Source organism: Myotis myotis, unplaced genomic scaffold (genome assembly GCF_014108235.1).
Source record: "Myotis myotis isolate mMyoMyo1 unplaced genomic scaffold, mMyoMyo1.p scaffold_m19_p_2, whole genome shotgun sequence".
Lineage (NCBI taxonomy): Eukaryota > Metazoa > Chordata > Mammalia > Chiroptera > Vespertilionidae > Myotis > Myotis myotis.
The window spans coordinates 14,620,777-14,643,665 of NW_023416324.1; the positions used below are offsets into that span (position 1 = coordinate 14,620,777).

A 22,889-nucleotide genomic window follows, 5' to 3' on the forward strand; every position below is an offset into this window, starting at 1 on the left:
CCTGGGTTAGGCTTAACAGGAAGGAAAGACACAGAGAGACTTAAGTCCAAGGAGGAAGGAGTGACGGCCTTGAGGTGGAGACACACATCTGGGCAGTGTGCACATGTGCTTGGACCTATGTGTTGCGCATCTGTGGGTATGTGAATGCACGTGTCAGTAGTTGTACTCATATGTCTATGTCTATGTCTATGTCTATGTATGCTTTGGTATAATCACTTGATGTCCACACCTAAATTGTTATGTTTGTGTGCAAATACACACACACACACACACACACGTGCTTGTAATCTATGCATAGGAACAAACCAATGCACATAAACACACACAGGCATCCAGGTACCCATGCACGCGTGTGTGGTCTTCTGTGCACATGACCAGGTAGGTCTCTTCCTTGCCCTTCTACCGCTGCGGTTAGCACCTCTCCCTGCCCCACCCTGGGGTCCTGGCCCGGCTTGGGGCTGAGGGAAAAGGCAGGCAGAGCAGTGGTCTGCAGGAGTCCAGTCTACACACGGCCTTCACCCGGCCCCACAGCAGCCACAGCTCCCGGCGTGGCCACCCCTTGCTCACAGCCGGCCACAGCAGCACCACCGCAGCTTCTGCGGAAGCTCTGGGGTCCCCGGGCAGGCCCCCAGCACCCTGCCAACCGGGACTGACCCTGAGGGGCGAGAGAGGTCACCTAAGGCTGGCCAGAGCCCTCCCGACCAGCCAGACCTCCTGCCCCCAGGGACCAACCACCCAGTGGTGGGGCGAAGCGGGGCGGTCTCGGTCGCTTCCAGGCCAGCGGACGCTGGGCACTAACCAATGGGCGACCGGGGATCCCTCCGAGGCAGCCAATGACCTCGCTGCGCTCGCCCCCGCCCCCGCCAGCCCCGCGCCGCTGGACCGTTGGTGCCGGGGGATGTGGGGTGTGCACGGCGCCGGCCACGGGAGGGGCGTGGCGTGGCTTGGAGGCCGGTCCCGCTCCCGCCCTCGCCGAGGCCCGCGCTCCCTGCCCCAGACTCGAGGCCCGCGGCCGGGCTGCGGCGCCGCGGCCGAGGTGGACCGTGGGCGCGCGCAGTGGGCGTGGCCGGAGGGCGTGGGCCGGAGGGAGGCGGGGCCTGGGCGCCGTCTCTGTGACAGCCGGGCTGCGGCGGCGGAGGCGGCGGGCTGGCCGTGCGCTCGCGTGGGGCGCAGGCTCGGCAGCGGCGGCTCAGCCTGCGGCGCGGCGGCTCGTGTGGAGCGGCCGCGGCTGGCACGCCAGCTGCAGCGGGGGAGGCGCGCTCCGCGGAGCCGGCGGGGACCGGGAACAGGTGATCCCCGCGGGAACCCGGCGCCCTCCCGAGTTGGCGGGGCGAGAGCCCCCACTCCCGGGCGCCGCTGCGGCCGCCGGACGGCGCCGGGCTCTGGACCTGGGCCCGGGCAGCCCCCGCCCGGCGGGCTCCGAAGTGTCGCCCCCGCGCCCGGCGCCGTCCGCGGAGGGCAAAGTTGTGGCCGCGCGCCGAGAGCCGCGCCGCGCGCTGTCGCCACCTGGCTGGTCGGCGCTCGGGGCGCCGCTGACCCTCCGGCCTCGCCCCGGGTTCGTGCTCTCGGGAAACTGCTTCTGAGGCTGAAACTTCGGACCGAGGGGCTCGGCGTGGGGACCAGGCCTGCGGGCGCCTCTGCGTCGACAGCGGGCACCGCGGACGGCATGTGACGGCCCCGGCGGCGGCCGCAGCGCGGGAAGGCGCGGGCCCGTGGGCTCCGGTCGCGGAGCGGGGGGCTGCGCGGCGCGAGGGGGCGGCGGCGGGCGGCGGCCCTCGCGGGCCCGGGCCCTGGGCCGTGCTGCCCGGCTCGCCCGGGCCCCGCCGAGGCCGCGGCGCCCCCGCCCCGGCGCGGGAAGACTCGCTCCAAACTCCCCGAACTTCCTTCGGAGGCGGCCCCGGCCAGAGACACGCGGCGCCCCCGCCCGGCGGCGCCCCTCGACGACCGCCCCGGCCGCCAAGTGCCGGGACTCGGAGCCCCGGGGCCGGCGGGAGCGGACGGTCGCCAGCCCCGCGCCCGGCCACGATGCTCGGGAGGAAAGTGCCCGGCTTCGCCCCGGCCTCGCCGTGGGCGCTGCGGCTGCCGCAGAAGTTCCTGTTCCTGCTCTTCCTCTCGGGCCTCTTCACGCTGTGCTTCGGGGCCCTCTTCCTGCTGCCCCACTCCTCTCGCTTCAAGCGCTTCTTCCTGGCCCCCCGGGCCCGGCAGCCGGGCCTGGAGGCGGTGCCCGAAGTCCCGGGGCTCCCCCTGGCCGGAGCGCGGGAGTCACCCCCCAACCCGGCCCCCGCCGCGCCGGCCCCGGGGGAGGAGGACCCCAGCAGCCTCGCCAGCCCCCGGCGGAGGAAGGGGTGGCCGCGGCGGACCCAGCCCACCCGGCCGCGGGAGGAGGCCACGGTGCCCCGCGGCGGAGGCGGCAGCCGCGGGGAGGGCCCCCAGGAGGGGAGCCCCCCGTTCAGCTTTGACTTCCACGCGTTCCGGAGCCGCCTGCGCCACCCGGTCCTGGGGACCCGGACCCGCGGCAGCGAGGAGTCTCAGAGCCTGGTTCAAACCCAGCGGGAGAAAATCAAGGAGGTAAGGACTCTCCTCCCCCCAAAAAGAGAAGATCCTCCTGGGCTTCCATCCACTTCCCGGCCCGTCGTCACGCCCGGTCCCTGGTCGGCTCTGGACTCGCCTGGCGCCCCCTGCACCCTCCTCTCTCCTCCCAAACTGCCCGCCTTGGGTCCCCTCAGTGATCCCTACCCCTGACCAGTGGCAGCTGAACCTTTGGACCGCCCCCCTCGCCCCCCCCCTCCCCTCCGGTCTTTCCAGCCCAGGCCCCAGCCCAGGTGGCTCCCTCCTGCCTGTAGAGTTGCTGGTAGAGTTTTGTGCGGTATCCGGTCAGGTTCTTTCATGGACATCCTATCTTCCTGCAGGAGTCAAGGACCCTGTTCTTTCTCACTGGAAATCCCGACTTCCCCAAACGCCTGTAGGATCTGCTACCTGGAAACCCAGGGTTTGGGGGGGCATTTGGTGCCCTGCAAATCTTTTGCAATCCCGTCAGTAACCTACAAACCAGAGTGTGTTGTGCATTCTTGCTAACTGCTGCTGCTATTGAGCCTTGGAACAGTTGCACATCATTGTATGTGATGCAGGAAGAAATGATCAGTAAGACCACGCTCCAGGATTGTTGGCTTAATGAAGCCGTTCTTGGACTTGTTCCCTTATAGGGATTGTACTAGGGGAGTGGTTGAGAAGGATCACTTTGATCGGAATCTTAGTCTTAGTTTAAGAAGCCACAAGCAAACGCAGCCTCACCAGGGCTTGAAGACCGTTGCCAAGCTGCCACTGGTACCTAAATAGTCTGCTCCGCCACTGTTAGAGCTGCCAGTGGGAGGTTTTTGCCCAGCAATGCATAGGGGGCTGCGGTGACACCCCAGGCCACCAGGGGGCCTTGGGCAAGCGGTGGGCCAGGGTCTTCTCCCTAGAAAGGAGAGGATAACACCCCCCCTCGCCCCCGTTCTGCTGTGATTTCCAGGGGGAGCAGGCAGCGAGGCCAGGACCTGCGGTGCTGAGACCTACTCAGCCAGTGGAGAGCCTAGTTGTCCCCCTCTCCTTGTCCAGACTATCCTCCCCAACGCCCACCTTTCCCCGACTCCTTCCTCTGCTGCTACTCAGCTCTTGCGCTCTAAGCCCTGTTTGGAGACTGTCTTCATTAGTATTCGCAGGACATTTTGTGACATCAAGATAGAAAGCCACAAAGATGAGCCGTTGTGTGTGTGTGTGTGTGTGTGTGTGTGCACTCTCAGCTTCCAAATTCTTGTTGAAATCTCAAAGGTGTATTAAAGGCTGGGACTTGCAGTAGTTAAGGAGGGGTTAAGAAACTTGTCCAATACTCACCTGGACCACATGCAGCCCCCTTTCTCAAAGCTGCCTCTGAGTTTCTGCCCTTTCAGACCTCCCCAAGAGGGCAGTAACCCCAGGGAAATGACATATAAGCTGCATGGATGCAATTTTTCATGGGGTGTCCAGAGCTGCCAGAGATTTTCAAAGGATTAACTATTAACTACCGTCCTCTTCAGAAGAGGTGCTTTCTGCATTTGTGTCTGGATGTGTGACCCATTTCTGAAAGCCCGGGGTTGGGAGTCATGGTGGCCTGGCTAGTGAGGACCTGGTTTTGCCCCTCTATACAAAGACAGCCTCCCTTGCGGGCAGAGGCTGTGGGCGTGACTTGCAGCAGCAGCTGGGGGTGGGTGGGAGTTGGGAGGTGCAGGGACTATGCTTCGCAGGTGGGTGTAAAATAACATGATGGGTGGAGGTCCATGTTGGGTGCCACATGTCTGGATCTTTCTATGTGGCATCTCTGTGTGCCCCAGTAGTAGCTGGAGGCCTACTTGCATTTGCCTGAAGTTGATGTTCAGTGAGCCCTCTCTTACTATCTTGAAGACCTTAAGCTCCTCAGAATGGAGGGGCCTGGACTATAGACACTATTATGTTTGGAAGCCTATTGCCTCTTCAGACTTCCTGAGTTTGGGCTCTCCCCGGGTCCCCACCCTTCCAAACAACCTGAATAATGTGGGGCTGAGTTTTTGGTTTGGCTCTTAACCCAGAGTGACCTTGTTCCCTGGTGTCCTGCCTGATGGGAATGCATGTGACTATTGCTGGAGAATGTCTTTATTTCCTCCTCATTTAAATTTCTATCTGTGCCATGCCCAGGGGTGGATCATTTCAGAAAGGTGCCTGTTTTCATAAAAGGTACTGTAGATTTTCTCTCTGGCTAGTTTATTTCCAGACATGGATTGATTAGACCCCAGGAGCAGAGGGGGAGCTAGCATCAGATAAAAAGGGCTCTGTTCTTATGAGGGTTTTTTTTTTAAGTGAAAGTAAACATCAAGAGAGTCAGAGAGGGTGATAAATGAGAGTAAATGAAGACTGGACACTGGGCTCTAGATCGATGAACTGTATTTATAAATATTCTGGTTTGAAAGATGGACATGGGCACAAGGTCTGTGCTGATAAGTTGGGTTGGAGCTGCATGCTCTGGTACATGCATCAGGAAACAATCTGTCACGCAAACCAACTATTTCTCCTTACTTTGCGATTTTGGAACCTTAGAGGAGGCAATGTGCTGTAAAGGGGAGACCCAGAGAACTTGGGGTTTGACAGTTTAGCTCAGCTGTCAGCTGTCTGACTCTGGGCAAGTCACTTCAGCTCCTTCCCGGACCTTATTTTTCCTTCTGTGAAATGGGGTGAGGGAGGGGACAATAGGCTGGCCACATACACTCTTGCTTCCGGACCTAGCCTCTAAGTAGACTGCCAGTCTTCTCTCTTAGCAGATGGGCTTTCCCCAGCTCAGTATTCAACATGTCTTAGTTCCATGAAGTCAGGGACAGAAGAGTGTTGCTGTTGATGGTGGTGGTGTTTATGTTGTATCCCTAACACCTAGTCGAGAGTAGATATTTATAGATTTGATTAAGTTAATTATTCCTGTCACCCATAACTTGAGGTTAAAGGTGAGATTGAACAGTGGCAGATCCTCAGCTTGGGATCATGAAGAGTAAAGGGTTGGCGAAAATGTAAAACGGCTTGCTAGCTGTCTTTCCTTTCAGATCTGATGGTAATCTAGGAAATTATTGTTAAAATTAGTATAGAGACCTCAGCTATAGGTGGGTTCCTGATGAATTTAAGTTCAACAGACTCTTCTTCTCACTCTTGACAAGAATTGGGGTTATATAGCTTGTCAGGGTTACATCCCAATGAAGGGATTCAAACTCTCTTGGCCCCTATTAATGAGGATTGGTGGCTGATCTGGGGAGCCTCAGTTGTCCCTTCCAGTGAAGGGGGCTTTTGTTAAAGGGAACTGAGCAGCCTGGGACAGTGAGTATTGGAGTGGGGCTGCCCTTAGCCCTATGAAGAATATGGGTTAAATTTCAGCCTCGTTCCCATCCCCTCTATCCTTACACACCACTGTATGTGGCAGTCCCACTAAGAATCCAACCTGTGTTCATGCCCTAGCCACACTATCACCCCAACCTAAGAGGAAAATCCCTATTTATCACTGTGCCTCAGTTTTCATGGTAAAATGAACAGACTGGCATTTAGAGGATTCTTATCTCTCCATCACTCCCACCTTTTTACTGTTTTGTTTATGGATCTGCCTAAGCACCTGGAGTAGGGTATGGTACCTAGTTGGCTCAGATACTTGAAAGAGTGGCTACAGCAAAAATCTGTAAACTAGCAGTTAAGGTTACTGGTGGCAGAGGCTGGCCCTTCTTCCTAAGGTTCTTGATTCTGAGACTCAGAGTAGGGGGCCACAGCCAGATTTGGGGCTTCTAAAAGACTCAAGAGATCTTATAGAAGTGCAGTAATTTTCCAAGTCCAAGTTTAACTCAAAGGGAGTGGGGAGGGGGCAGCCATGAGTGAAATCTTTCATGCCTGGATAGCAGGCATCTGCGGGATGCCCGAGTCTCCCTGGAATGCCTGCAACTTGGCAGGGAGCGCCCGGGCTCTTGCCGTCCGTGCCTGCTGCGTTAAGCCTCCAGGATATTGCTGGTTATGATATGTGGCTATGTCTGAGTAAGTCATCTTGGCAAATGATCTTTGCTCCCCATTAATGGGCTGGTTCGTTAGTCATGTGTGGTTTCTCTGTATGTCTGATTTATCACCGCCAGTGTCAGGGACAGGTAGGAAAATTAAAAGGCTTTGTGTTCTTTGTAGCATGTGAATCTGAGCCTGTGAGATGTTAGGATAATTAATACTAGGAACGCCTCAGATTTAAATAGCTTTCCTTTGAAGAGCTCTGTTTAAAGTGCAGATCCATCGAATGCTGGATGGATCCCTCCCCTGTCCTTCAGTTTCACTCTTGTCCTGCTCTATGATACATTTAATATAGATAGGAAGAGTGGCCTATAATAACTGGAAAGGTCCCCTGGGAGGCCCTTGCATCCTAAGCTCATTCACATGCCTTATCCTTCCTCCTTAGAGCTGAGTACTGCAAGGAAAGCTTAGAACTCGTCCCCTTAACAACTTAACACCTGCAGGTTGGGTGGATCTCACTTTCATTTTGAGTTGCACCATCCCTTGGGGGAATTAGGAGCAGACATTCCAGGAGCAATTGCTTCTTGGGCCTCAGATCCCTAACTTTCTTTAGTGTTTGGTTTAGAAACAAGTAATACAATGACTTTTAAAAGTCAGCTGCTTATTTCACATTGTAGTTAGCAGGGGGGTAAGAATATAGATCCCCCTGCAGTTTTCAGAGTGACTGATTTACATCCAAGCTCAAGAAATGCCTTTTCTCTAGCTTTTCCCGAAGACTGATCCATTACTCCACCAAAAATAAATATTGTGATAGGTATCAGGCATACTTTGCTCGAAGGGACTTACATCTTTTCTCTTATTGAAAAAAAACTAAATCAGGCGTGCAGATTGGAAGGGCCTGTGTAGGGAAGCTGTTTGGTATCTAGGTGGGCACCCAGCCTTGAGGTGGTGCCTCTGGCTGGGGGAGGGTGCCTGCCTCTGCATCCTAAGTTGAGTCTGTGTTAAGGGAGGAGGTGGGAGCTTTAGGAAATTCTCTCCCTACCTTGCTTTCATAGGTCAGGTCAGGAAAGCCTTAGCAAGGAAATGATGGGCAGGATTCAGGAGAGTAGTTGCCTCAGGTGAATTCATGGGCATTTATTACATTTCTTTAAAAGAAGGGCCATGCACAGGGCTGGGATGAATGTCATAAACCAAGGATTATTATTATTCCAGTCCTGTACACCTGCAGTCCAAACAAACAAACAAAAAAAAACCAAACCCACAAAAAACAGGCTCATCACACAATAAGCCCTGGCTCTTGATTTCCCATTACCCTGGGGCCAAGGCCTTATGCACAAGTGTTTGCATAATTTGGGGAAATTTCAGCTTTCTTAGTTCTGTATTTTCATGGCAGGTGATGGTAGGAAACAAATTGGATACTTCTCAAAGACTCAAAATTCACCCTCACTCAGCTCAGGGGACTAGTTAATAGGTGAGGCAGCATACTTGGTTCTCTCTCTCTCTCTCTCTCTAATCCTCAGCCAAGGATATTTTTCCATTAATTTTTAGAGAGAGAGAAGACAGAGAGAAGACAGAGAAATAATGATGTGAGAGAAACACATCAATTGGTTGCCTCTTGCAAGGGCCTTGACCAGGGCCCAGGCTGGGGAAGGAGCCTGCAACTGAGGTACGCACCCTTGACGGGAATCAAACCCGGGACCCTTCGGTCCACAGGCCAACACTCTGTCCACTGAGCCAAACCGGCTAGGGCTATCCTTGGTCCTTTTAAATGCAGAGATCATTGTACGCTACACTTGCTTTTTGGTGTCTCCGTTCCTGGAGAGCAGGAGCTGTAGAGATCACAGGGCCTTAGTGTGCTGGCCCGGCTGAAGCTGTTTCTCCCCCGAGAAAGCTGTTTTTGAAGATTTGGGTTGAGAGCTCCGCAAACTCAGCAGCAGAACAGCTAGACTACAGGGGTCTGAGTATGTCTCTTAACTCTGCCTTTTCATTAATTAAAGACCAGGCAGTTGTCCATCTGTGTTAGCCCAGCACTGTTAGTGGTCACTTTTACCAAGGAAACTTTGATATATGATTAGTGTCCTCCTTAATAGATAAGCAATATTTATGCTCTTATCTGGAATGTTCTGGGAGTCAGCTGCTCCACAGGTGAAACTTATAGGCAAACAGTTTTCACTCCATAGCAACCATTTTTGCTGACTGAAGAAGAGATTTTGCTCCTCTCCTTCCATCTCTGCCATGACGCGGTGGTCACATAAAATCCACTGTGCAATACAGCAATGTTTGTAGGGCCTGATGCGGTGCATAGGTAAGACTGTTAGCCTCTCAGTGCCTGTCCCTTGTGTTCTCATCTTTTTTTTTTTTTTTTTACAACAATCCTGTGATACAGGTACCATCTATTTATTTAAGTATAAGTTACATATAGCAAACTGCACAGGTCCTAAATAAACAGTTTGGTAAGTTTTAACAAATACAGAAAGCCATATAAACCACTCCCCTGTCAAGATATGGAGCATTTCCACCACCTCAGAAGGTTCCCTCTGCTCCCTCCCAGTCAGTCCCCTATCATCCACCCCCAACCACTGTTTTGATTTGTCACCAGAGATTAGTTTCACCTGTTCTAGAACTCCAGCTAAATGGAATAGCACAATACATATATGCCTTTTTGTATGAGGCTTCTCTCATGCATGTGATCAGTACTTCATTCCTTTTTACTGTGGAGATGTATCCTGTTGTATAAATATACCACAATTTGTTCATCTATTGACCTGTTGTTAGACTTCTTGGTTGTTTCCAGTGTTTGGCTATTATGAATAAGCTGCTATGAACATTGTATGTACAAGTCTTTGTGTAGGCATGTTTTCCTTTCTTTTGTGTAGTTATGTATTTTTAACTTTAAAAGAAACTGGGACACTTTCCCCAAGTAGTTAGACCATTTTATATTCCCACCAACAATGTGTGTATGAGGGTTTTGTGTCTTCAGTAACACTAAGTATTGTCCACCTTTTTAAGTTTAGCTATTCTGTGTGTTGTGTACTGATATTTCATGGTGATTTAAATTTTTGTTTCCCTGTTAATTATTGATAGTGAACATCTTTTCATGTGTTTTATTTGCCATTTCCGTATCTTCCTTTTATGTGCCTATTAAAATATATTGCCCTTTTTTGTTAAAAAAAAAAGCTCTGTTTATCATCTTATTGAATTCTAGAAATTCTTTACATATTCTAGATGTAAGTTCTTTGTTAGGTATATATGTATTTGCTCTCCTTCTATGGTTTATCTTTCCATTTTCTTAATGGTGTAACTCAGAGAGCAGAAGTTTTAAATTTTAATGAAGTCTAATGTATCAATATTTTTTATGGTGATTGTTTCTGTGTGTACTTAAAAAAATAGCTTTGCCTACCCTAAGGTCATGAAGATTGTCTCTTTTTAATTCTACAAGCTTGATCATATTAGTTTTTACAGTTACGTCTCTCATCTACTTCAAATTAATTTTTCTGTATGGTGTGAGGTAGGAGTTGCAGTTCATTATTTTCCACTTTAGATGGTCCAGTTGCTTAGTATTGTTTTCTTTTCCCCATTGAATTGCTTTGATGTCCTGTTAGATTAATTGACCATATATACATGTAGTACTGTTTCAGGACTCTTCTGTTCTATTGATTTATCTTAATGCCAATTCATACTATTTTCATGCTGGAGCTTTAGTAAGTGTTAAGAACTTAAGGTCATCTGATTCCTCCATCTTTGAACTTATTTTTCAAAATAGATTTGGCTATTACATAGGTCCTTTACATTTCTGCATATATTTGAGAACAAGCTAATCAGTTTCTGTGAAAATTCCTGTTAGGACTTTGGATTTTCCTTGAATTTATAAATCAACTTGGGGAGAATTGATATCTTAACAGTATTGGGTCCATGAATGTAGTATCTCTGTTAATTTAGATTTTCTTTAATTTCTCTGAACATGTTTTGTAGTTTTTAATGTAGACGGCTTGAATATCTTTTATTAGCCATATCTCTAAGTATTTTATATTTTTTATGCTGTTGTAAATGGTATTCTTTAAATTTTTATTTTTCAATTGTTTGTTGTTAGTATGTAGAAATACAGTAGATTGTTTTGTACATTGACTTTTCATCATGTGACCTTATTGAATTCATTTATTAATTTTTAAATATTTTTAGGATCTTTTATGCATATACTCATATTGTCTGCGAGTCAAGACAGTTTACCTTTTCCTTTCCAATGGCTATGCCTTTCATTTATTTTTCTTGCTTCATTGCACTGACTAGGCCAGGGGTCCTCAAACTACGGCCCGCTGGCCACATGCAAATACAAATATTGTATTTGTTCCCGTTTTGTTTTTTTACTTCAAAATAAGATATGTGCAGTGTGCATAGGAATTTGTTCATAGTTTTTTTTTTAACTATAGTCCGGCCCTCTAACCGTCTGAGGGACAGTGAACTGGCCCCCTGTTTAAAAAGTTTGAGGACCCCTGGACTAGGCTGTCCAGTTCAATGTTAAATAGATGTGAGAATTGACATCTTTGCCTTGTTCTTGATAGCAAGGGAAAAATGTCTTTCATCACTAAGTATGACGTTAGGTACAGGTTTTGATAGATGCCTTTTATCAGATTGAGGAAGCCCCCTTCTATTGCTAGTTTGCTGTGAGTTTTTATCAGGAATAGGGTTGAATTTTTTCAAATGCTTTTTTCCCTGTATTTATGTAGATGATCATCATATAATTTTCTTCTTTAGTTCTGTTATTATTGTGATTATAATGATTTTAACAGAATGTTAAGCCCAACATGCATTTGATTTTCTAGTATTTGATATTTTTGCTGGATATAGAATTTTAAGTTGACTTTTTTTCTTTTTATTTTTACGTAAAAGACCCATTGATTTGTAACTTGCATTGTTTCTGATGAGAGGTTAGGATATATTTCCTTGTGTGTAATCTTTCCCCCTTTCTTTCAATGCTGTTAAGATTTTCTCTTTATCTTTATTCTTCAATAATTTGACTATGTTGTGCTTAAGTGTGGATATCATTGTTTATCCTTCTTGGGGTTTGTTGAGTTTCTTTGGGTAATATTTTTTTCATCAAGTTTGGAAACATTTTGCCCATATTTCTTTTTTTTTCCCCATAAAGAAGAAATTGCATGATTTTTATTAATATATTCAATTTTCTCACTGTTACTAACAGAGCAAACCCAAAGTTTTTAGTATAACAATTATGTCCTTCCATCATTGATTGAGGTTTCTGTTTCATCTTTATTATATATATATATCCTATATAATAAAAGCCTAATATGCTAAGTGTCTGGCTGTTGGGTTGGCCGTTCAACCAATTAAAGCATAATATGCTAATGATATGCTAAGGCCGCTCAACTGCTGTTATGACGTGCACTGACCACCAGGGGGCAGATGCTCCAACCAGTAGGTTAGCTTGCTGCTGGGATCCAGCCAATTGGGATTGAGCAAGACAGGCTGGACACACCCTGGAGCCCTCCCGTGTCCCTCCCTGACCCCGATTGTGCACCGGTGGGGTCCCTTGGCCTGGCCTGCATGTCTTGTAATCTGGGACCCCTCGGGGGATGTCAGAGAGCCAGTTTTGGCCTGATCCCACAGGCCAGGCCAAGGGACCCCACTGGTGCACAAATTCGTGCACCGGGCCTCTAGAGTGTGTGTGTGTGTGTGTGTGTGTGTGTGTGTGCGCGCGCGCGTATGTGTGTATTTAATCTTTACTGTTGAGGTTATTACAGATGCCCCTCTTTTTTCCCCCCATTGCTTCGATTCTGGCCCCATCCCAGACCTTCCCCACCCTATTGTCTGTGTCCATAGGTAATGTATATATTCATATAAGATCTTTGTTTAATCTCTTCCTGCCCCCCAACCTCCTTCCCTCTGAGAATCATCAGTCTGTTCCATTTTCATGCCTCTGATTCTATTTTATTCACCAGTTTATTCTGTTCATTAGATTTCTTAGTCATTTATTTTGATTTTTAGATTCAATTGTTGATAGGTATGTATTTGTCGCTATTTTGTTGTTTATATTTTTGATCTTTTTATTCTTCATCCTATTCTTACAGAATATCCTTTAACATTTCATATAATCCTGGTTTGGTGGTGATGAACTCCTTTACCTTTTTCTTGTCTGTGAAGCTCTTTATCTGACTTTCAATTCTAAATGATAGCTTTTCTGGGTAGAGTAATCTTGGTTTTTGGTCCTTGCTATTCATCATTTTGACTATTTCTTGTCACTCCCTTTTGGCCTGCATAGTTTTTGTTGAGAAATCAGCTGACAGTCGTATGGGCATTCCCTTGCTTTTCTCTTGCTGCTTTTAAGACTCTCTCTTTGTCTTTACCCCTTGGTATTTTAATTATGATTTGTCTTGGGGTGGTCCTCTTTGGGTTCCTCTTGTTTGGGACTCTCTGTGCTTCCTGGACTTGTACTAGTAAGTCTATTTCTTTCACCAGGTAGGGGAAGTTTTCTGTCATTATTTCTTCAAATAGGTTTTCAATATCTTTCTCTTCTTCTGGCACCCCAATAATGTGAATGTTGGTATGCTTGAAGTTGTCCCAGAGGCTCCTTACATTATCTTCATATTTTTGGATTCTTATTTCTTTTGCTCTTCTGGTTGGGTTGTTTTTTGCTTCCTCATATTTCAAATTGTCGATTTGATTCTCAGAATTCTCTACTCTACTATTGAATGCCTGTATATTATTTTTTATTTCAGTCAGTGTATGCTTAATTTCTGACTGGTTCTTTCCATTTTTTTTGGAGGTTTTTAGAGGATTCTTGAATAACCTTATAACCGTGGTTTTGAACTCTATATCCAGTAGTTTGCTTTCTTCCATTTCTTTCATTTATGACATGTTTCTTTGTCTCCGCATTTTGGCTGCTTCCCTGTGTTTGTTTCTATGTATTGGGTAGAACTACTATGTCTCCTTGAGTTGGTAGAGTGGCCTTGTGTAGTAGGTGTTCTGTAGGGCCCAGTGGCTCAACCTCCCCAGTCACCTGAGCTGGGAGCTCTAGGTGCATCCCTTTGTGGGCTGTGAGCACAGTTTTGTTGTAGTTGAGACTTGATTGCTGTTGGTGTCACTGGGAGGAATTGACCTCCAGGCCAATTTGCTGTGAGGACTAGCTGTGACTACAGTGGGAGAGCTGCTGTGTAGGAGACACCCCTATGGAGCAGAACTTGCCTCAGTGGGGCTTTGGTGCTCACTGAGTCTGCCCCTTGAATGTGTCTCTTATGGTTGTATAGAGTTGTAATCTGCTATGGTCTGACACTGACCACTGGGTACACTGGCTTTTGGGTCTCCAGGGAGGTCCAAAGTCAGCCACTGCCTGGGCCCACCCAGCAGGATCTACAGAGAGATCTGCAGATTCTTCCCCTTTGTATTAGGTTTGGAAGTGCCCAGGCAAGGCCCAGCTATGAAGCAAGGCAGGCTGGTGCTAGTGCCGGATCTTGGGCCTTTTATTGATAGGTCTGGGGCTCCCTGATCCAGCTGCAGCTTGTTTGCCAGATTTTAGCCTGAGCAGGAACAGGCCATTGATATGAAAAAGCTGCTGCACACAGGTTGGTTGGGGTTGTAAATTGGATGAGGCAGGGTCTTAGGGAATCATCAGGACAGAGCAAACAGAAATGGCTGCCAGTCAGCCCTGTGACCTGGGAGGTCCCAGCATAGGAACAATGATCCCTGAGAACACCTCAGTCTGGGAGAAAACTGCCCCAAGTTCCTGCCCTGATGTCAGACAATCCAGTTCTTCCTCGTATGTGTCTGTGTCTTCCAAAGCCTTACCCTGGTGCTCGAAGTGGAACCTGGTAAGTTCTGTTTGTGGTGCCGGCCTTTTAAGAGGAACAGCTAGGTCTCCAGCAGCCTCTGTGTCACTGAGCGCCAAACAGCACTGGTTTTTACAGCTTGTAGTTACGGGAACTTCTCTTCCCAGCTCTAAGACCCTGGGCTGGGGGTTTGGTGTGGGGCTGGGACCCTTGCTCCTCACAGGCGGCCTCTGTAGAGACGATCTTCCTCCTGATTGAAAAAGCGACACATGTGGGTGTCGGACCAGCCCGTTCTGTGCCTCTGCACCTCCTACTAGTCTCAGTGTGCTGTCTTCTTTACCTCTCTAGTTTTAAGACTTCCATTCAGCCAGCTTCCGGCTCTGGATGATGGTTTCTGTATTTTGGTTGTAATTTTGATGTGGTTGTGGAAGGCAGTGAGTACAGGCATTACCTATGCAGCCATCTTGGTTCCTCTCCTGCCCATATTTCTTTAATACATTTTCTTACCCCAATCTAGCTCCTTTTCTTTTAGAACTCCAGTTACATATAAGTTAGATTTCTTAATATTTTCCTAGAGGTCACTGAGTCTCTATTCATTTTCTTTTCAGTCTTTCTTTCTCTCTGTGCTTTGGTGTAGATAATTTATATTAACCCACCTTCTAGTTTACTGAACTTTTCTTCTGTAGTGTCCAATCTGTTATTAAGCTCGCATCCAGTGAATTTTTTATTTCAAGTAATTTTTTTACTTCTAGAATTTTAATTTAGACCTTTTCTTTATGTTTTTGTTTCTCCAATATTCCCTCTCTATTCACTCATTGTTTTCAAAAAGTCTTTTCTATTTCCAACATCTTTGTCATCATCGGGTCTGTCCCTATTGACCATTTATCTCCTGGTTATTGCTCACGTTTTCCTACATGTGTCTACTCAGTTTTTAAATTTTATGACAAACATTGTGAATACTACTTTTTTTTAGATTCTAAATTGTCTTCTTTTAAGCAGTTTTTCTTCCCCTTTATGCCAGGCTATCAGCTGTCAGTGCTTTTAGCTGACAGGATACCTGCCTTTTGCTGCTTTATTCCCTACTCTTCCGATTTTGCTATTTTCTAATCTGCAGTTAGCTAGGAAACCATTCAATCTAGCTTGTTAGCATTATGTAAAGTACAAATAAGCAGACTTGAGTAGGTCTCTGAGGACTCCTGAATCAAGTGCAGGAACTTTAATGTACATATTTTAGTGTAGTTTAGATATTTAAAGATTCGTATTCATTTTTGGTAATTGGTATTAGATGCATGAAATACACTTTTGTGTTGAAACCATGCCCTGAATAGAGACAGTAGTTCTCAAAAGGGCTCCTAATTTCTGGTTGATGTCAACTTAAGTTATGTGTGCATATTTTTGCTTTTCTGCTTTTAGATGTTGGAAGAAATATTTGTTGATATTTGTGATGTTCCAGCAGCCTCCATTAGTGTGACTTTCCTCTTAGGATTTTTTTAATGCATCTAATATTTTCTCTGGCTCTTTGCCTTAAGTCTAATGACAGCATTTTAAAATTTGGTTTGTAAATCCTCACATTAAAAAAAGTACTGTTTGAGTAGGCCAAATAGCCGAATTATTGATCAGAAGGAAGCTAAATGTACATGGCTAAAGGATTTCCAAGGTGCATCTGTGAGATTTGATCCCGTATTTCCCCTTGTTCAGGAAAGCTCGGAATGAAATACATGTAGTATATTTTTGAAAAGGCTACCTTTAATTGCTTTTGTCTCATTGGGGTATGTGGGAGTTGAGAAAAAGTTATGTCTCTTACTTAAGATCCTTCTCCCCATTTGCATTCCTAGAATGAGCCTCTCAGAGGTTAATCCTACATTTTACCAAGTAAATGCTGGTTTCCTGGGAAGACATTTTGGCATCTTTTTGTTTTTCTGTACTTGTGTCCTTAACCTAAATTAGCAAGTCTTCCTCTTTTCCAACTCTTCCCGAAGACACTCTTCATGTCTTGTCCGTGTCATACCTGACAGAGTTCAGGTGTAGTCTTGGTTTTTAATTATAAGAATCATGGGAAAAGAAGACTTTAGTGTCTTGCTTTCAGAACTGGATCTTTTAGAGAACAGCCTATCAAATACAAGCAAGCTTGCTACTTTAGATGATAAGGAAACCCTCTATAAGAAAGGTTCATATATTGACAGAAAAATAGAAGCTTGGTCAGTTTCAGATACAGGCTTTCCTGGGTGTATAATATTATGTAAGGGGTAGAGACTTCACACTGCTGTCTCTCAAAGGTGGTCTTGTGTAACAGCCTCCCTATTTTCATTCTAGAAAGCCTATGTCTAATTATCCATCTTTAAGTAGTGACGAATGGCACCTGAGTGGCAAGAGTCCAGATGGGACTGAGGGAGACAAGCAATGTTAGACATTTCCTGTGATTAGGCTGGATTAGATCGAAGCATAATAAGATTTTCTGTGCTCTGAGTAAAGTGCTCTTAAACTTGGCACCAGTGGGAGCAGAATTCCAGTTTGTCAGCCATGGAATTTGAAGTCTTCTTGCATGTTAGAAGAAGGGTTTCGGGCTCTTTCGCCTCTGTATCACCCATTGTCTTTTAAATCCCCAGGAGAATCTCTAGGGGGCCTGCTTTGGAAGGAGTGGGGCCTGGGTTGGCCTGATGCCCACCCCCGTATGACAAATCAGATCAGTAATTCCTCCTGTGTGTGGTATTCGTAGTAGAGCCCTAGGTTCCCATTAAGAATTTAGCTGATCCCCACAACAGCCTCTGGCCTACAGGGCACGTACTATAATTCCATTTTATAGTGAACAGAACAAAGACCTTGAAAGGGAAGTGACTGGCTCCAGTCCCTGCCAGTTTAAATTGTGATGCACTGACTTAAACCTCTTCTCCTGACGCTTAGGTTGACATTCTTTCTGTTACATCATCTGAAAGCTAATGAGTGATAATTAGAGGAAGAGTTCACTTTGGGATGGAATAAAGCAGATATTTTCGGAGTCTTGGTAGATATTCAAAAGAACTGGTCTCATTAATCTTTAGAACAGGGATTTTAATCTTCATTGCAATCTGGAACCCCCTAGGATAGTGGTTGGCAAATTGCAGCTTGGCAAATGGCAGCTCACGAGCCACATGCGGCTCTTTGGCCCCTTGAGTGTGGCTCTTCCACAAAATACCGACTTCTGCGCATGGGCCACGAAGTTTCAATTGCACTGTACGTGCGCGCCCGTACGTGATATTTTGTGGAAGAGCCACACTCAAGGGGCCAAAGAGCCTCATGTGGCTTGTGAGCCGCTGTTTGCCGACCACGGCCCTAGGAGATCTTAGTAAATACTGAGGCCCCAGTTCCTCCCCACAGAGAGTCTGATTTAATTGGTCTGGGGTGAAGCCTAAGCATTAGAATTTTTAAAACCTTCCGAGGTGGTTCTATCGTGCACCATTAGACTCATCTATGCCAGTGCTGTCTTCACCTGGGCTGTATCTCCTTTCTGGCTAGATTTCCCTTTTGCCCACTTATGGAAGAGGTTGGACATTTTCTATATTTATTAAGACCTCAACCAGGATTGGGAAGAAAAAAATGAGCTGGAGAAAAGACTCCATTAAAATTGAGTTTTCTCTACAATAAAAACAACCCAAAATACTCAAACACCTGGAAGCTGAGTAGCATGCTATTAAATATTGATTGGGTTACCAATGAAATCAAAGAAGAAATTCGAAACATCCTGGAAACTAATGACAATGAAAACACAACAATCCAAAACCTATGGGACACAATGAAAGCAGTCCTGAGAGGGAAGTTTATAGCTCTACAGGCCTATCTCAAAAAACAAGAAAAAATGGTAGTAAATCATCTAACTCTACAACTCAAAGAATTAGAAAGAGAGCAACAAGAAAACCCCAGAGTGAGCAGAAGGAAGGAGATAATAAAGATTAGAGCAGAAATAAATGACATAGAGACCAAAAAAACAATACAGAAAATCAATGAAACCAAGAGCTGGTTCTTTGAAAGGATAAACAAGATTGACAAACCTCTAGCCAGACTCACCAAGAAGCAAAGAGAGAGGACCCAAATAAACAAAATCAGAAACGATAGAGGCGAAATAACAACAGACCCCACAGAAATACAAATGATTGTTAAAAAATACTATGGACAGCTCTACTCCAACAAACTAGACAACCTGGAGGAAATGGACAAATTCCTAGAAAAATACAACATTCCAAAACTCAATCAGGAAGAATCTAAAAATCTCAACAGGCCAATAACTATGGAAGAAATTGAAGCAGTCATCAAAAAGCTTCCAGCAAACAAAAGCCCAGGACCAGACGGCTTCACAGGGGAGTTTTACCAAACATTCAAGGAAGAACTAAAACCTATCCTCCTCAGACTACTACAAAAAATTCAAGAGGAAGGAACACTTCCAAGCTCATTCTATGAAGCCAGCATCACCCTAATACCAAAACCAGGTAAAGACAACACAATGAAAGAGAATTACAGGCCAATATCCCTCATGAACATAGATGCCAAAATCCTCAACAAAATCTTAGCAAATCGGATCCAGCAGTACATCAGAAAGATCATACACCATGACCAAGTAGGATTTATCCCAGGGATGCAAGGATGGTACAATATTCGCAAATCAATAAACGTGATACATCACATAAACAAATTGAAAGAAAAAAACCACATGGTCATATCAATTGATGCAGAAAAAGCATTTGACAAAATTCAACACCCATTTTTGATAAAAGCTCTCAGCAAGGTGGGAGTAGAAGGATCATACCTCAACATAATAAAAGCCATATATGACAGGCCCACAGCCAACATCATACTCAATGGACAAAAACTAACACCATTTCCCCTAAGAACAGGAACAAGACAGGGATGCCCCCTCTCACCACTCCTGTTCAACATAGTACTGGAAGTGTTAGCCATTGCAATTCGGCAAGAAGAAGAAATAAAAGGCATCCAAATTGGAAAAGAGGAAGTAAAACTGTCCTTATTTGCAGACGACATGATATTATACATACAAAACCCTAGAGACTCCATCAAAAAGCTACTGGACTTAATACATGAATTTGGCAATGTAGCAGGATACAAAATTAACCCCAAGAAATCCGAGGCATTTCTATACACCAATAGTGAACTTTCAGAAAGAGAGATTATAAAAACAATCCCGTTTACCATCGCACCAAAAAAATTAAGCTACCTAGGAATAAACTTAACTAAAGAGGTAAAAGACCTCTACTCAGAAAACTACAGGACGTTGAAAAAAGATATAGAGGAAGACATAAACAGATGGAAGAACATACCGTGTTCATGGATTGGTAGAATCAACATCATTAAAATGTCCATACTACCCAAAGCAATCTATAAATTCAACGCACTTCCCATTAAAATACCAACGGCATACTTCAGAGATCTAGAACGAACTCTCCAAAAATTCATCTGGAATAAAAAAAGACCTCGAATAGCTGCAGCAATCCTGAAAAAGACCAAAGTAGGTGGGATCTCAATACCAGATATCAAGATGTATTACAAAGCCACTGTTCTCAAAACTGCCTGGTACTGGCACAAGAATAGGCATATAGATCAATGGAATAGAATAGAGAGCCCAGAAATCGGCCCGAACCAATATGCTCAATTAATATTTGACAAAGGAGGCAAGAACATACAATGGAGCCAAGATAGTCTCTTCAATAAATGGTGCTGGGAAAATTGGACAGATATATGCAAGAAAATGAAACTAGACCACCAACTTACACCATACACAAAAATAAACTCAAAATGGATAAAGGACTTAAATGTACGACAGGAAACTATAAAAATTCTAGAAGAATCCAAAGGCAACAAAATCTCAGACATATGCCGAAGCAATTTCTTCACTGATACAGCTCCTAGGGCACTTGAAACTAAAGAGAAAATGAACAAATGGGACTACATCAAAATAAAAAGCTTCTGCACAGCAAAAGAAACCATCAACAAAACAACGAGAAAACCCACTGTGTGGGAAAACATATTTGCCAATGTCATATCCGATAAGGGCCTAATCTCCAAAATTTATAGGGAACTCATACAACTTAACAAAAGGAAGATAAACAATCCAATCAAAAAATGGGCAAAGGACCTAAATAGACACCTTTCAAAAGAGGACATTCAGAAAGCCAAGAGACATATGAAAACATGCTCAAAGTCACTAATCATCCGAGAGATGCAAATCAAAACAACAATGAGGTACCATCTCACACCTGTCAGACTGGCTATCATCAACAAATCAACAAACGACAAGTGCTGGAGAGGATGTGGAGAAAAAGGAACACTTGTGCACTGCTGGTGGGAATGCAGACTGGTGCAGCCACTATGGAAGACAGTATGGAGTTTCCTTAAAAAACTGAAAATGGAACTCCCATTTGACCCTGTGATCCCACTTCTAGGAATATATCCCAAGAAACCAGAAACACCAATCAGAAAGGATATATGCACCCCTATGTTCATAGCAGCACAATTCACCATAGCTAAGATCTGGAAACAGCCTAAGTGCCCATCAGTAGATGAATGGATTAGAAAACTGTGGTACATCTACACGATGGAATACTATGCTGCTCTAAAAAGGAAGGAACTCTTACCATTTGCAACGTCATGGATGGAACTGGAGAGCATTATGCTAAGTGAAATAAGCCAGTCAATGAAGGAAAAATACCACATGATCTCACTCATTCATGGATAATAGAGACCATTATAAACTTTTGAACAATAATAGATACAGAGGCAGAGCTGCCTCAAACAGATTGTCAAACTGCAGCAGGAAGGCCGGGGAGGGTTGCGGGGCAGGAGGTAGGGGGGTAAGAGATCAACTAAAGGACTTGTATGCATGCATAGAAGCATAACCAGTGGACATAAGACATTGGGGGATAGGGGAGGCTAGGGGACTGTCTAGGGCGGGGGGATAAAAATGGACACATATGTAATACCCTTTGTAATACTTTAAGCAATAAAAAAAAAAAAAAAAAAAAAAAAAAAAAGAAAAAAAAAAAAAAAAAAAACAAAACAAAAAAAAAAAAAAAAAAAAAAATAAAATTGAGTTTTCTAAAGTTAAGAGCACATGCTGTTAACATGATCAACAAAAGCCATGAATTTATTAAAACTGTAAGAAAAATATGGAAAACAACAACTAATTGAGCCCCAGTTTTACACTGAAAGCTATATGAGCTGAAGGAATAGCAAAGAAACCTCTGGCTTTAAGACATTTCATAGTGTAAAATTGTCGTGTGTCTGAGTCATTCCCACCACATACACATGTATGGAGGGAGAAGAACATTGGTTAGCTGCATAAATATTTGCCTGTTCCACCTAAATCTCTTTTGGGGAAGCAGGTGGGGCATAAACATCTGAAATGAAAATAGGTGCTTGCCCAGAAGTAGATTTCCCAAAAGGCCGTCACCCTCCCTCCCGTGGCTGCTGCCTCTGCTGCATTCAGGCTAACAGAGCAGCCTTTTCACATTGCTGCTTGGGCCTTAAAATCGAATAACAGGTGCTCAGGAAAAAAGGAGATATTGAAGGAGTAGAAGAGCCAAACCCAGTCCCCGGTGTTCAGATTCACAGCAGCTGCAATCATATCATCTCCACCTTGCCAGGAGCCACATGTGACTTAACCTGAGAATTGCTGTCCTGGGTTGATCAGATCAAATCTATCCAGGCCACTTCCGGGGGAAGCTGCAGAAGGTGAGAATACACTGTATGTGAGCGTGAGTGTCCTCCCCGCAGTTTAGTGATGGTCCCCTTGAGAGCTGTTTCCATGTGAGAAACCTTTGAATTCTCAACCAGTGCCAAGTTGCAATCTTTCTTCAATCTGTCCCCACTACTTCTAGCAAATTCTTTGGCTGATGTGGACTATAGAACAAGTCCTTTTTATCCTAAACTTATTTCATTCCAGCTTACAGGGCGTGGGCATTTAGAACTAATGGAGAGTCAGACTTCAGAGAAGAAATTTCCTTCTGTCGTTCAATCTTATGTTCGAGTGAGCTCACTCAGAGGCGCTGGCTGCAGGAGCAGTGACGAGGATGGAGCCTGGCAGATGGCTGTGGCTGCGGCTTCCTGCAGGCCTGTGTGGGGAGATGATTGTTTGTATATTGGTTTTCATTTATGTGTTGGTCTTATTTTCATCTTCCTAAGGTACCCAGATGCTATGGTGATAGATTGGTTGGAAACGACTCATTTGTCAGGGTTCCATGGGGGACGTGGCTTTCCTTCCCGTGTGCAGTGGAGTCTAAAATGTTTAATTAGATGCTGAGGCATTTCTGCAAGGGTCCATTTCTGCCAGTTCTCCCAGGTGGGTGCCAGTCCTTAGGTTGGAGAGGGTTTGGGGCTTTTCTGAGCCAAACCTTCTCTCCCCTCATTTCTGTCTTGATATAATCCTCATCCACCTCCTTTTAGCTGCTGGGGTTTTGTTCTCTATCATTTTTGTTCTAGCAACTGCCTTCATGTGACTGCCAGAATTTGCAGAGCTGATGCATGTTGGAAATCTAGTTGTCAAACAGGTTCAAACCAGACTTTATGAAATAATGTAGTTGAACTGATATGTAGTGAGAGGAATATTAACAACCTGCT

The 22,889-nt window shown here is 45.6% G+C and overlaps 1 protein-coding gene across 1 annotated transcript in view; it reads left to right on the plus strand.

Annotated features, from left to right (window-relative positions):
- Positions 1–1,770: 1,770 nt before the first annotated feature.
- MAN1C1 (mannosidase alpha class 1C member 1) overlaps positions 1,771–22,889 on the plus strand; it is a 136,993-nt gene continuing 115,874 nt past the window's right edge. The window contains exon 1 of the mRNA XM_036349106.1: positions 1,771–2,568. Within this exon, the coding sequence (XP_036204999.1) occupies positions 2,026–2,568 (543 nt within the window). The 5' untranslated portion in view covers positions 1,771–2,025. The remainder of the gene's footprint in view (positions 2,569–22,889) is intronic.